The 15970-nt window shown below is 45.9% G+C and overlaps 1 protein-coding gene across 1 annotated transcript; it reads left to right on the plus strand.

Moving 5' to 3' along the window:
- The first annotated feature begins 1806 nt into the window (after nt 1-1806).
- On the plus strand, nt 1807-12460 carry tamalin (trafficking regulator and scaffold protein tamalin). The gene is made up of 8 exons (XM_070967565.1): nt 1807-2110; nt 4503-4555; nt 5765-5819; nt 7718-7820; nt 8919-9012; nt 10291-10357; nt 11151-11217; nt 11493-12460. Exons 1-8 carry the CDS (start codon nt 1913-1915, stop codon nt 11975-11977), a joined length of 1122 nt encoding a protein of 373 aa, XP_070823666.1. The 5' UTR covers nt 1807-1912; the 3' UTR covers nt 11978-12460.
- The last annotated feature ends 3510 nt before the right edge of the window (nt 12461-15970 follow it).

The raw sequence follows: 15970 nt of genomic DNA on the forward strand, positions 1-15970 counted from the left end.
GTTTGGTATACTTCTTTTTACCATTTAGATGAACTTGTCTTCACAACCACTGCTTCATTCTTGGCAGTGGAGGATCTTTTCCCACCACTAAGGGGCGTCATCCACTCTTTAGTCTGTGGCCACAGATGGCTGCAACATGATCACGTCCACTGACTCAAAATAATTGTTTTCGCTTCCTCTTTTAGACTGAGGTCATAATTGTGCAGCTTAGTCTCTTTGTTGTCATAGAGAGGACCTGTGCTTAAAGTAAATAATAGTTCTTTCTGAGTCATATTAACCCCTAAATTTTAGCAAGAGGCTGGTCTGCCAGCAACAGATGCTGCCTTCAAACGCTGTTGGACAAATCATGACTCCCCAGCATACTGCATGTTTGGAAACTTTGCAACTTTGAAACAGCTGCTGTTCAGAGTAATTTAAACAGCTGTTTGAATATGAAGTAAGCCAACAATTTAAAGAATTATTTCACACATGTTCCTCTGAACAGCTCAGTTTCAGTGAGGTATAAAGATGTCTTAAAGAACCCCTCAAGACTTTTTTGCCTGAGTTCAATAAAACAAACATCTACTCCTGAACCCCCAGTGAAAAATCCAGTCTGTGAATGTTCAGATCATTTCAGTTTCCCAGTTTTATTATGTAGACACAGTATAACTGAAAAGTCAATTGTCAGTGTATTGAGGAAGCTTCAACTTCCCACGTCACACTTCTGTAGTTTTTATACGTCACAAAATCCTGATTGTGCGTCGAAGTGTTAAACTGAGATGTAAGATGAGCACAGAGAAACTTCCCCTCTTCAGCAGGTGAATGTGAAAACAGCGCTCAGTGTCATATCCTACACATGCATCTTTGTGCACCCCAAAGGTCACGCAGCCAAGAGCAGTGACAAGAAGCAAAACTCACTTTTGACTGCAGGGGGACTTTAACAATGTGCTGCATTTACAGAGCTGTACAGCGTACTGTACGTCACGCATTTATGTAAAACCACCACTACTGAGAATAAATCAAAACTGAAATCCAATTTTGGTTCAAGAGCTTTGACAAAAAAATGTTTTAGGTCAATAAAGTCACCTGGACTTCTAAAGGAAGGAATGAGTGATGCGTATTCACAACCAGTGTGTATTGTCTTTATTTTTATTTTCATCCTTGTTTTTATTACCAAGTGGTTTTTATTCTCCATCTTTGTCTTTTTTACATAAAGCACTCACTTGGTGCATGTGATTTCTTCCTTGTAAAGCACTTGAGCTGGTATTCCTAGAAGGTGCTACACAAATAAAGGGGTTAGGGTTCTTGCCTTTCAGTTTAGTCCGGCAACTGATCATTATTTATTATTTATTATTATTTATTATTTGTGTCAATTAACAGACTCATCATTTGGTTTGTAGAATGGCAGAAAATAATGATAAAGCCCTTTCTTAAATACCAAAGTTAGATCTTATAATGGTTTGTTTTGTCTCAATGAACTGTCAAAATATCCAGGCATAAAAGAAATAAAACAGAGAAAAGCAGAAAATCCTCACATTTTAGAGGCTGACACCAGGGAATGTTTGCCATCTTTTGTTTGGGGAAAAAAAACTAAACGAAAACTTAATCAACTATACAAACAGTTGCTAAAATAAAACCACGATTTCTTTTTTAATTTGCTGCCCTGAAACAAAAACACTTCATCTACGTAACACGTAAAAGTCCGCGGTGTACTTAAAGGCAGCATTAAGGATGCACGTCAACGTCTCTATTGGCACTCATTCGTGTCCTTCACAACAAAGTCCCCGCCCCCGCAGCCTGCTCAGGAGGGACGCGCTGGAGTGACACTGTAGTCGCCTCCACGCTGGAGCTCACAGCTCGGTCAGCATCTTTCTCTGCTGCTTTCACGGGACAAGCGCGCAGCCGAGTTTCTCTCTCCTCCCAGCGAGCCGGCATGACGTTCAGGAGGCTGAAGAAGGTGAACTCCAGCGGGCCAGAGGCTGGACCCGCATCCCAAGACAACGACATTTATTTCCCCTCGTCCAAGTCAGACAGCTGCGGGACTATGGACGTACCGAGCAACTCCTCGGAGGTTTACAACTACAGGACTTTGGCTTATTCTGGCGGGACGCTGCCCAGAAACTTCAGAAAGGTAAGAACACTTACTGTGATCAGTGTGTGAAGTGAGTGGGAAACCTCATTTCTGTGTTTTGTCCTCATTCACTGACTCTGAAGTTATAGGATTTTCCGTCAATCCTCACAAACATCAGGTAGAAACTGCGCACTTTTGTGTTGTTATAACTTTTTAAGTGTCAGATGTTCAGTTTGATTTGCTGAATATGAAGTTTTTCCACACTCGGGGCAGACTTATTCAGCATGAACTCATGTACAGCCCCTCTTCTGTGCTTTTTCGGCAACATGGACCCTTTTTGTTGAGTTTCAGGGGTTCCTCACCTGCCACAGGAGCAAACCATTTGTTAATTACGACCAGACAAGCCATCAAGTTTGCATCACCTCACATTAATGTGCACATTTTATGGCATTTTATCGTGTACATTTTGGGAGTTTATCCATCTGATGGTGTTTGGGAAGCTCTGCTGGAGGCTGTTGTGTCCCTGCCAGCTGACAGAAGCCCATCCAGGGACAAGTGAGGACCACCCAAACACTGAATCTGATCTCTGTTGTGTCTTTAAGACCAGGTCCTGTACAGAGCTTCATGTGTGGACCTCTCAGCTCGTGTCAAACACAGTCAAAAAGCTCATTTTCAGATACAAATGACTCCTTTCTTCACAGCCATGATGGAAAGTGTTGACATAATGATGATTTTAAAGGCTGTTGACATTTAGGTAATTGAGATTCATTTCAAGCCCCTGGTGTAATTATCAGAATTGTCACAATGAAGTGGCTCCTGTGGACTCAAAAAAGTAAAATAAGTATGAGCAAAGAGACATTGGGTTGACTAAAATGTGTGAGTTCTTGAAAGACTGATGTCAAAAGGCTTTGACCACATGATTAAAGCTGCAGCTAACAGTTCTGGTCACTGTTGATTGATCTGTTCATTCTCTGGTTTAATCGATTAGTTGTTTTATCTATAAAATGTCAGAAGATTTGTGAAAAAAAAAACATTGATCTGTGTTTCCCAAAGCCTGAGACGATGTCCTCACATGTCCCCTTTTGTCCCACAACGCATAGATGTTCAGTTTCTTCAGAGGAGTGAAGAAACCAGAAAATATCCACATTTCAGAACCTGGAATCAGCCATTTTTGACTTGTCTGGAAAAATAATTGATGAATGGATTCATTGTTGCAGCTCGACATATGACAGATCATAAGTACTCGATTGAAACGACGTATCAGGTTCAAACTGGGGTCTTTTTATGAGTCGTGTGTAAAACATTTAAATCAGATTGACAGTGTTGACTCAGCCTGACCATCATTGGTCCCACTCTCTCCATGTGGCCTTTATTTCAAAATAAGAGCGCGCTGAAGACAAGGTGAACGTGTCAGACGTTTGAGTCCGATAACAACGTGTTTGTCTGGAGTGGTTCATCGAATATTTGAGGAACAGGACCCCTCCTCTGGAACGACTCCAGATGTTACATAATACTGCCTGAAAGTTTCATTTGAAGCTCATTTGATTCAATTCTGTAACTTCCTTTGGAGTTCCATCCCAGTTGGCTGGCGTCAGACATGTGCAGCAGCGTGCTGTAAAGGCAGCCTACATACAGTACACACAAGCATGCAGGCGCTGCAGTGAAGGCCTACAACAGAGCATTGTGCACGCACAGGATCCTGCTGCAGCCGCCTCCGTCGTCTCTGTGGGAATAAATGCACTCATTGAGACGCGGGCGGGACAATTCTGTAAGTGTTGGGACATAAAGAAAGCAACATTTTACTACGCAGAGAGGCTGCAGCACAAAGCGGCCTTTCACGGCTGCGGCATTTGAACGTGATTGAGTTGGAACAGACGAGGGTTGATTGTAAGTGATTTAATGGAGCCTTCTGGACGGATGCCTTCCTTATTTACACAGCCAGGTAGGGCCGGCGCTGACCTGCTGGTGACTGGGCTTCTCACTCAATGCACGTATTGTGGCAGCTTTTCCAGCCCGGTGCTCACCGCTGTGTCTTATTTGTTTCTGTCACAGGCTGGAATTTGTACAAACTGTTTGAAATGATCTTAAATTTCAGACAGGTCAAGTGGCCGAGTGCCTGAAGGCAGCTGATTTCTGTGTGAAACGAAGGCTAAATTTAGGCGCTCTGACGTCTCCCTCTCATGTTGTGACCGCTTGAAGTAAACAGAGAGCAGCCAGACAAGCATTTCTGGTTTCAGAGCTGATGTTTTCATACGGGCATATTGGCTCAGTGGCTTTAAAACATAAACACGGCACGCGCGTGCGGCTTCAGGACTCGCCAGACCAGTCGACGCTCATGTGTGCAGTAGATGTGTCCAGGAAATGCTGGGGAGAAACCCTGATGAGTAATCTTGCGTTAAGCTGGCGTAGGTGTCTGACACGCTTCACATCTCTGTTTCCTTTCTCCTCACAGGGCGGTGGGCTGCAGAAGTGGAAACCCCTAACACAGTCTCCAGAGCCACAAAGGTACAATCCCCCCCCACACACACACACACTGCTTGATCTGTTCAGGGCGAAAATCACCACAGGTGCCGAGCCGGGAAAGGCCCTCATTCAGACTGAGCTCTGTAACGATGGCCGCCATTGTTATGCATGATATTCTTGAGGGTCGTCATGAATTTTCATGGCTGCCCCTGCATGAGAGACCCTGCTGTGACGTCCCCCAGACCCTCGTGCTGGACGCTCAGCTGTGACGTTCAGATGCTGCCGGGCACAGAAGAAGTCCTGTGAAGACATTTGGTTACGCAGTTTAGATAAGGACACGCATGGAGGAGAGGAATCCAGGGATGGACATGAACATGTAGCTGACCTCCTCCTCCTGTGCATCTGTGTGTGACATTAACCAAGAGGCTGAAGGGAGGCTGTTCAATCACATATTTATGTGCTTTAAATGGGAACTCCCATTGAAGTGTGTTTATAGGACTTAAACAGTCTGAAGGCATATGGGAAAACGTTGCTTTTCCGGTTCTGCTGCAGCGATTTTGATCTTCTTCTTCTTACATTGTGCAGTTTTCATTGTTTTTCAAGGTGATTTCATACACAAACACATCCGATTCCTGTGTAGATAACCCTGAAAGCCGGGCTCTAACCATTATATTCACTATCAAATGATCCGGCGATTGTTTTCTTAATTATTTGATGAATTATTTGGTCTATAAAGCATCAGAGAACAGTGAGAAATGTCCATCACAGTTATATCCAAGAGCCCAGTGTGACCTCTTCAGGTGTCCAAAACATTTAAATTTACAATGATATAAAACAGAAAAGCAGAAGATCCTCACATCCTTTGAGGACATGCCTGAAAAATTCATCATTTTTTGCTGGAAAAACGACTTAAACACGTCTTTTATCCCAGTGGTTGCTGATTAATTGACTAATTGTTTCAGCTCTTTGATAATTGATCGCGTGCCTTTTGTGCCTTTTCTCCTGCTGATTTTTTTACTGCTGTATCACAAGATAACCACGCACCAGTGCAGTTCTACAATTCAAGCGCTGCTTTTAATGGAAGAAAAGCAGCCATGTCTCACATTTGAGAGCCCGCAGCCATAAACAGTTTGTCGTTTCTGCTTGGAAAATGACTAAAACGAACCGATTATCAAAGTCGACGCTTATCAGAGTGAGACCACTTTGATCTGTTTCAGAATAAAAATGACAGAATCTCTTTCTTTCTTCCAGAAAGGTGGTGGTCCTGGAGAAGAACGACGAGGAGGCGTTTGGTTTCGAGATCCAGGTAAGAGGATTAACGGCGGTATATGTCTTAACCTCTGGAGCTCCATTTAACGGGATTTCCCCCGATCGGCCGCGTCCCCGGTCAGCAGATGATGATACTTGAGTGACTGAAGCGTGTACATCTTATCCCGCAAATCTCTTAATCCCAGCGTTCGCCTGCGCCGGCGGGGGCGAAAGGTCACGCATCAGTCAAATAACTCGATGTTCATCTCATGACTCGGGAGCAGAGGAGATGGCTTTTTTCTGTCCCAGCGAGTATTTTAAGCCGTGTGGTTTGCTCACACGCTTCCATGTAATACCTGCTTCGCCCTCGGCCGTCCAGCAGGCAGACGCTTCCCGCATTTGACCTCCGTATCGCTCTGATCTGCGCCGCCGTGCCCCGCAGCGTTGCCTCACAATGTCGCCTCTGTTGCTCACACTTGTTGGTTACATGTTGAGTGTTTCTTTTACGCCGATGTGGATTTTCTAACACTCTGCTGGTCAGTTTATGTGTGTGGAAGCGGCGTGCTGCATTCAGGAAAACACATATTGTTCTATTTAGGGTTTCGATGGAGGTTCCGCCCTTCCTGCCTGCCTGTGGCCAGAAGGAAGTGAGATCATGAGGGTCAGGTTGACGGTCAGCGCAGAGAGAGATGAGTCTGGGAGCCTTGTGCTTGCTGCTGCTTTTCCTCCCTCGATGCCTGCTGTGTTAATACAGATGTGGAGCCGAGGATCCAGCATGTAAATGTGATATTTGCATTAGGAACATATTTGCATGGCTGTGTGTTTATCTCTCAGGCTGCTGAGAAGGAAGCTCACACTGCGCCAGCAGCAAACACAGACGGGCACGTCTCAATCGCTGTGGGTTTCCGGGTGAGACACCCGTCCAAGTTGGATCCATGTTTTAATGAGAACGCTTGACTGTAAGAGAAAGAAAGCTTGAGTAGTACGAGACAGCGCGGTGAGTGTCTCGACCTGTTTGTTGAGAAAGTCCCTGAGTTTCAGGCTCCCTCAGCAGCAGCGTGACGCCTGACTGATAGTTGTGTAACAAGAGGAAGTCTCTCCGCCGGCTGCAGTGACCTCCTGCAGAGACTGCGGTGACTGAAACAAGGAAGATGCATGCAAATGCATGTGGAAGTTACAAAAACTGTTTCCAAGACAACAAAATATTAGACACATAATGAAGAGATGGTGATTTCTTGTTAGCTTCTAGCTGCGTTCTGTGGGAGCAGCAGGTTTATAAAGTGGATCATCTATTGAAGGTCTGTCCATACAGGCCGCAGACAGATCTCCTCCTGAAGCGATTTAACTGTAATTGATGGGGGACAAAATCCACAATCCTCTTTTCTGTGCAAAAATACATTCCAGCATCCAGTTAAAGATAATAGGAGGCTTCTGCAGTCAACAAATCAGGAGGGGATCGTCCAGAGTTGCTGTTTTTTTGGTTTGAAATTCACTCTTTAGGCCTCCATGAACAGTGAAGCAGAGGGGCGGCGGCATAAAGAGAGAGTTCTAAACTAAGAAGACAGTAAGTTTGAAAGTCTCAGATTATTATCAGATGAGCTTTAAAGTCATTTATGCAACTTTGGAGCATATTTTCAGGCCTGTATCCTTTAATGTTTGATGGTGGAAGAGTTTAGCAGCAGTTTCTGTTTAATCAGACAAGAGAAACAAAGTTCTCACTTTGCGTGTTTGCGCCACGTCTGATGTTTGTCACTGATTCGATCTGCTCTCGTACGTCTTCGTCACGGCTTCCTCAGCCTGTCATTCAGTGGTTATCGGCGTTGCATCGTCCGGCTTCGCGATTTCAAAACTGCTGACATCAATTTCATTGTGAAAGACGATTCCTGTAAGTGAAGAGTAAGGAGGCAGTGATAAGTCTGTCCCCGTGTCTCAGCGCGATCCTTCTGTCTCTTTCAGACCTACGGGCTGCACCATCAGGACCAGAACTCGGTGGAGATGTGCACGTTTGTGTGCAAGGTGCACGACGACAGCCCGGCTCAGCAGGCGGGACTTAAAGTTGGTGAGTTTGTCTTTGTGTTTTTGTTTGAGCCGCACGGACGCCTGAAATAACCTGGAAAACATTTGTAATAGGGGAAGCGAGCACGTCGGGAGGTTTTGGTTCAGCTGGTTTTCTTTTGTGTTCGCCAGCTGACACGCACAAACCGTACGTCAACAAAAGCACTCGTGCGTTTCAGCCGGCTGTTTAGAGAAGTACAAACATGACTGTGCGCCTACTCATTTTCCAGTCAACAAACAACTAAGTGAGCGGCTGTTTCAGCCAACACGCATTTGCCAGCTCCTCTCGACAGTGTGCCAGATAGAGTAAAGCAAAGACGACCTCTCCGATTTGGAAGGAAGTGTTATTTTTATTTGGCAAACACGGTTTGATTCATTTTGGGTGTTTTTTTAAAAGAGATCCCTGAAAAATAGGAAGTGTGTGGGAATAAACCAGCGTGTGCAGTCGTGTTTTTATCAGTGAGGTGAAGAAAATATTTGTGACATGAGAAGAAGGAGTGCTAAAGAGCACTGCAGCTCTTTTCTGACACTGTCTGTGGTCTTCAGCCTCGTGACCTCTTAGTCACAGGCTGCTCTCAGCGTTACGTCTCCGTCACTGTGTCAGAAAATCAGAAGAAAGTTGTTTCTCCGCTGCTGCCGCCGCCACCCTCCTTCATGTCACTTCAGTTTCACTTCCTACATTCCTCACATGCTCGCTATTGTTCCCGGCGTCTCGCTGCAAACACAGTGACTTCATCGCATGAATTCATTAGGCGGTGGTTTTTGAAAGGGGAAAGCACACTTTGTCCCGAAGCCTCACCAAAAGCCGCTGTCACGCAGGAGAGTCCACACCTCGTCCAATAGCTGCAGAGGCTCAAGTAGAACTGCAGTTCTCAAATCCACATACGTGGCCTTAACGTGTCGAGCGGTGCAGCTCAGTGACGAGGCTGCACACGCACGCCGCTCCACATTTGTGTAGCACATGTACGGCGGTTTCATCCAGAATCAAACGAGCCTCGGCTGCCAGCAGCTTGCAGTAATTGAAGCCACAGTGGATTGAAGTGCGCCCTGACCCGGTGGCGGCTGGTTAACACACATGTTGTTTGTTTGTGTGTGTGTGCAGGGGATACCATCGCGAGCGTGAACGAGGCCACCGTGGAGGGATTTCGGCACAAGGAGATCGTTCAGCTCATCAGGGCCTGCGGGAACACGATCAGGTACGCTCAGCCTAAGTTTACATGTAGCAGGGTATTTTGGAAAACGGATATTTTGGCCCCTCCGTTTTCAGAAATAACATCGTTTTCAAAAACGTTGTCTTTTACATGAACCTGGTTAAATCCGCCGTCGAGCGCCATCATAACTATGCCAATCCTATGGGCGCGAGTGTAAACAAGGTCACTCACATGACCTTAAGTATTCAGTTGCATGTTGTGATGTTTCGGAGCCTAAAACGCTGTTTAACCCAGTTTACACGCCGACAAATAACCAGCGTTTTCAAAAATCTCCACTTTGGCCAGAGTTTTTAAAAATGATTGTTTTCTGTGAAAAAACTCTGTTTGTGTGTAAACAAGAGGCCAAACCGCATGACAACATGCATTTTCCCTGAGTGTGAGCGTAGCCTCAGTCACAGGAAACAGCAGAGAGATCGCGTCAGCTCGCTTTACAGTTCACACCGAGAGGAATTACTTCAGCTTCCAAAGGCGGGAAGAACAGAAACAGTTTGAGAATCACTGATGTAACTCATCCACTCAGCAAAGATGTTGCTTTTCTTTATTTTAAATCAAAAATTCACATCATTTTTCTGTTGTTGCTCACATGCAAAGAGACAGAAAAAGCTGTGTCAAGACTGAAAGAAAGAGCTCCAGAGAGAGAAGTTCAAGCTGAGCAGACAGGATCAGACTCTCCCCCCACCAGACATCAGAGAGGTGTCGGGGGAGGGGGTTCAGAAGCTGTTTAACCACCTGACAAGCACTTCTGATGAAGCATACCGGTTTTAAGATAATCAGTCTTGTTGAGGTAAAAGAGATCTGCAGCTGAAGCATCTTGAACATCGCTGTCAGGACTTGACGTCTGAACTCTCTTCCTTGTTTGCTTGTAAAAGATTAAAAGGACAATTAGCAGGCCCGGCCTGCGAGCTCCCAGAGCTGCTGCTAGAGAAGTGAGGTGAACCGCATCAGAGTGCCAGTTTATGGACTGACATCACCGAATTAGACGTACAAATCCAGTCTGTGTAAAGCGTTGAAGTGAAAACAAGCCCTATAAGTTGGTCGCCCACTCGTGTAATTCAAAGGGTTTTATCTTGAGTGGAAAGTGCGCCTTCCTGAGCCGTCCCCCTCTCTCGTAAACCGTTTGACACCAGACCACCGTCTTCTGAAAGCAGCCTTTCATATGGTCCAACTTGTTTTTAAAATCGCTGCTTTTAGCCCTTGTAGTCTTTATAAGCGCTTCCTGTTACGCTTATTAATTCTGTTGCCTTCCGGTTTTTGCACTTCAAGGCTGGAGACGGTTTACAGCGACTCAATCCGAAAAGCGGAGCTGGAGGCGCGGCTGCAGTATCTGAAGGTGAGCTGGTCTTTGAGCGTCGCTGCGGCAGTTTTTCACTGTTTGTCAGCAGTGAGTCAGCCTGATTGTGTGTGCCCCCCCCCCCCCCAAACCCAGCCTGACACACACACACACACACATTACGTTGCATGCTAGATATAGACCCCCCCCCCCTCCACACCTGTCTCCCCAGCAGCAGCACCTGTTGCCTCAGCAGTTTCTCCAGCAGGCTCGCTGATCGCTGCACACATTCTTGACTTGGCTGTTAAAAAGCTGCCTGTGGAGGGGCTCGAGCGAGCACGCTGTCCCCCCAGGATCACAGCAGCTGTCCCGCTCTAATCCACGAGTGTGCGAGAGCTGCGACGCAGCCGCTTTCTGAGATACTAATCCAGCGTTTTTAAAGATTAGCGTGGCTGCTCAGCGCGCTACATTTGACGTGAAAGGCGACATTGTTGTGGAGACTATAGACAAGAAAACACTACTGGCACAGTCATATTCATATTAAGTTTCCTGCCAGTTCGTGGTATTTGGGAATGCCCTCTGATACGTCATCTTCCTGTTAGTTTTGGCCTGTAGCTCCTGTTATTTGTCAGCGCATTCAGAATTCCCCCTTCATACATTAAGTTATTTAGCATTTACTGGCCGCTGACCTGCAGAGTCAGCGCAGGTACTTTTACTTCAGTCTTATTTGTTTCTTTGAAAAGTTTTAATTTGTTAACAAGTTCAAGATCCCCTTTCAAGAGTCTCTCTGCAGCCTGTGTGTTGTGGTTTTGCCCTCACAGTCGTTTAACATCATCTCCGTCTTCCTCTGTAGCAAACTCTTCATGAGAAGTGGGATGAATATCGGTCGCTGATGGTGCAGGAGCAGAGGCTTGTTCACGGTAGGTCATCTGGAATTTTCTCCTTAGTGCAGTTTGCTTTATTTCTGCAGCTTTTACAAGCTCGCACACACTCGTTGGTCATGCAGGAAGCATCAGACCTTCATCAGAGCATGCATCATTCCTGTACATATGTGATTCATAGCAGATAAAACAGTCATACAAACAAAAAAGTAAGAAGTAGTCATCCCAGTTTGAATGGTCTCCTGCACGCCTGTGTGCTTAGACACAGAGATGCTTGTGGACCACTATCCTCACTCCGCCGCTCTTTCCTGTAGGCATAGTAATGAGCGACGCCGCAGTGTACGAGTCCCTGGAGTCAGCAGGCGTCTACGGCAGCCTCGGCACTCCCAGCCCCGCCGCTCAGAGGGCGCTCCGCTGCACCGGCAGCACCAGCAGCAGCGCCAGCTTCCTGAGCACGGCCACCGAGGACGACCCCCTCTACCAGACCTGCCTGTACCAGGTGGACGGCAGCGCAGACTCAGACAACACCGGCATGGACAAAAAGAAAGAGCAGCAGAGGCAGCAGCGCCTGCGACCGGCCAGCGAGCTCTTCACGACGGCCAAGACGCAGCTGACCCGCAGCGCCAGCACGCGCAGCTACATGAGGGGATCCTCGTCGTCGTCGTCCGCCTCGGGGGAGAAGCAGGCAGGATTCAACTCGCTGCAGAGGAAGCCCAAACAGAAGAGCTTCCGCAGGCGCCTCCTCAAGTTCATCCCGGGCTTGAACCGCCCGCTGGAGGAGGAGGAGAGCAAACTGTGAGGAGGTGTTTGCCAAAACTTCAGAGAACAGACCCAAACTCTTAAAGCACCAGCGGCCGTCGAGCCGAACTGCCAAAGAAAAAAGTGCAAGCAGCCCCAAAGAGTGAAGAGACGGAGACCAAAGTAACGGCTCTGCAGCTGCACCCCTCCCTGCGTGAAAGGGTGGACCAATGAACATTTGGCTGCGCTCTGTAGCCCTCACAGTGGCACAGCTGTACAGAACTTTTCTTTCCAGTTGTTTTGTTTTTTTAAGTTATTTATTTATTTGAACGTGTCCGGTTTATGTACAGAATGAAGGATTTCCCCGTTTTTACTGCATGCACTCACTTTACTTTTTGACAGCTGAATAAATGACCCGTTATGATTGCGACTGTCCAACACAACATTTTGTAAGTTTGATAGATACTTTAGATGATTCAGATTGATCCTGTTTTATTTTTTCCGCCTAAGTCACAGCTCCTAAAAATAAAAATGTGGCATTTTCAGATTATACGCTCATTATTTTGTGCCGAACTTGCAAAGAAAGCTATTTTGTTCCACGAGCCACAACTGTTTGTGGGAAATGCAGCTGCCAAACTTCAATTAGTGCTCAGACCTCGAGTGTACACACAATCTGTTTGTAATTTCCCCAGTGGAGATACGTCCTGCTCCATGTGATACTTGTAAATATAGTTCATAAATATAGCGAGGCTTTATAGCTTTACAACTCTGCCACGGTTGGAGTTATCACACGAGTTTAGGAGGTCAGTGTGTGGTTTTAAGGCTTTTTTGTGCAAGGTATCCAGAATGGAGGCTGTTGTATCGGCTATGACACAGTTTATTGTTGAGAATGGAGAGGAATGTGCAGAGAAAGGCATGACCCAAAATTCCAAACACAACCGCTTTCTTTCTCCTGCAGGCGAATGCCGATTCCTCTTCTTCCACGCTCCCATATTCCCATGGCGGCTTCAGTTGTCCAAGAGCTCATTGGGTGTGTGTGTGTCTGGGCGGGGGTTGCTTGGAGTCTTTTCATTCCTGGATCCCAGCTGACCCATGAGGTCATGGTGGTCACTCTCTCCCTCCGTTGATCCCTTTTGTCCCCTGCCGCTCATTCACAGATGCGTCGATGTGTCGATGATGGTGAGCGATGGTATGTGGCCATGTGTAAGAGCCGAGCCCTCTTCATGCCCTCCCCTGGCTGTCTTAGGGGGGGTTTGGAAAGGACGCTGACATAAGGGATTGTTATGCAAGCTTGTCGGTGCTTAAAACATGGGTGTAGAGCGAAATGCCTGAATGCATAACGAGAGGATAATGATTCAAGATGACGGTACGCTAAAAACAATGTCTGAAAGGGCCATTTAACAGAGACAGAGGGCCCAAACAAGGAGGGCACAGTTGGCACTCAGTAATTAACCCAGTGGGAGGTTAGTATAGGGTGGTGGCTTGTCAATAATAACAGTTGCAAATGTTTGGAGGTCCTCCTGCAGCTAAAACACCACTGTTGATTCAAAGACTGTGTGGTGAATTTTGTCTGTGCTGCAGTATGTTTGAGCATGAACTGTAGGCAGGCGGCTTCCACTACTTTACATAGAATTCACTTCTTAAATTTGACTTTGTGAGCACGAGAAAGAAAGGTTGGAAACCAAAAGCCGGACTCAAACACATCATCCAGAAGGAGTCGTGTTCTCTGAACTCGTCGTACAGTCAAAGTGACATCCTGGCATCTAAAAACTAAATCCTGCTACAAATAAAAGCTCTTTATTACGGATTAATCTGCCTATTGTTTTCAGATGACTAATTTTGTCTATAGAACATCAGATTTGAGCCATCAAATCATTAAATGTCCAAAACCTGAAAATATTCAGTTGGCATTAATGTAAAACCACTGCGTTTCCTTGATTCATTTTCTGTCCATCGGCGATTCATCAACCAATGATTGCAGCTCTCGACGATTAAGGAAAAGGAAAATAAAATGAGCAGAGTGTTTTAGGCAGTTTGTTTACTGTTTCGTATCTTTGCCTTTCATTCACATCAGGTCACATCACGTCTACTATAATAATCTCCCTTGTTAGACAAACCCACACTTGGCATGACTCTCCAGACCAGAACATGATTCTCCAACACAATTTTCCAACCTCACACTGAAAAATAACTTGGATATTTATCTTTACAGTTTTTTCCTGAACTTGCACTGCAGTCTGATGGAACCTCTCATCCAGTATGACTCCAACGAGATAGATGCCCCCCCCAGTCTTGTATGTAGCTGCAGCAGCATGTGGCCTATTGCATGTACCATGCAGCTGCATCAGGAAGGGAAAAACAAACAAATATTGTAAAAATAAATGTTGGATTGCACTGCATTGGACACATCAAAGTGTGGGGAGTACAACTGCATGTATAAAAAAGGTTGAAAAGGAGCCTTTTGAGGCTCCAGAGGGAAGTCTTGAAATCGGATAAATTGCCTCAAGTGAGGTCACTTGAGTCAGTCACTTGCCATTTGGGGATGAAGGGGGTGTGGAGTTATGAAGTGAGCTTTTGTTGTTGCTGAACTATTTGATTCTGCAACAAGAAATGTCACAAAAAAAAAGTTTTAGCTGAGCGGCCCCTCGACCTGGTCGGCCCGTTCGGGAACCCATGTGTCCCTTCAGTCCACAATTTTGGATTCAAAAGTTTTGTACGTCAGCGAACAAACCGACACAGCAGCGAAAACATTTGTGTCCACTGGGAGCAAGACTTAGAAGCCAAGGACTCGTGTTACAAGTAAACAGGAGCAGAAGTGAAGAAGTGAGTGTATTTGAAGTCACCAGAACATATTACCTATTTGTCCAGTCCTGTGACCGCCTGTCAGTGATGAGCAATGAGCTTTGAGAAGAGGAAGCATGGCCTGCAGGACTAAACTGAGCCTCTGTGGTGAAACAGCTCAGACCAGAGTACTATTTCTCAAGCATGGCGTGCGTCATAGCCTCTGACGGGCCGTTAGTGCCTCCAGTCAAATTAATGGATCGCTGCAGATGTTCCTGCCGGTTAAATATAAGGAAGCGGTTGCATGTTTGTGCTCAGCGCTTGCAGCATTTTTACAGACACAAAAAAGACACCAGGCGAAACCACAAATTTTAGTCTCATGCAAGAGGTAAACCTGTTTGAAGCTGAAATATCGCTCATAAGGGAAGCTTTGGTGTCGTAAGGCGTGGGTGGCCTGTGTGGCATTTTGGAGTTGTGTCTGCTGTGTCTGATAGATAGATAGGAGTGTGAGCCTGTGAAGGCAAAGGATGTGGGTTTCAAATGTGCCGGAAATCCACCATAAAGATAAGAGAATATAACTGACTGCACAGTTTAAAAAAAAGCCAGCCTCATGTGCATGTGATTATCTCCATGTTTGCCGGTCTGTGTGCGTGTTTAACTAAGAGAGAGGGCAGGTAACAAAAGAGGCCTCACCAGACTGGACACCTGCCTCGAGAGAGGACAGGTGTGAATCAAAGAAGAGTTCAGGGTCAAAAGCTACAAATAAAATCCATCCTTCACTTGTAAAATGTCCACAAAATGGTGAGTTTAGCACATGTGTCCAACAACAGGAAGCAGAACTTTCCAGCGTGACTTGGATGAATCAGCTTTACAGCAGAACCGGCAGCTGTCACCCTCAGCAGCTACAGTATCTGAGCAGAACGCCGCTCATAATCTGAGATAAAGCTTCTGCGTTTGGTTTCCCAGCAGCCGCTCTGAGCTGATACCTTAAAGGTTAAATTGTCTCGTTGTGGCTTTAATAGCCTCTTTCCTGAAGCCGCTGCTCATAATTTCCACCCAACAGCTTGTTAATGGACAGCTCAGTTGTACAGTCAGAGCTTCATATTTAGCGACTGGAGTGCTGTGTGTTTTATTAACCCCTAGACAGAGTCCATAAAATGTCCTCCAGTAGCTGCATGGGTCTAACAGACTTCAAACACACATTTCAACATGATTATTGCTTGATTATTAAGATTCATTGGATATAAAAATAGCAGCTTACATTATGAAAGCT

This window comes from Chaetodon trifascialis, chromosome 8 (genome assembly GCF_039877785.1).
Source record: "Chaetodon trifascialis isolate fChaTrf1 chromosome 8, fChaTrf1.hap1, whole genome shotgun sequence".
NCBI lineage: Eukaryota > Metazoa > Chordata > Actinopteri > Chaetodontiformes > Chaetodontidae > Chaetodon > Chaetodon trifascialis.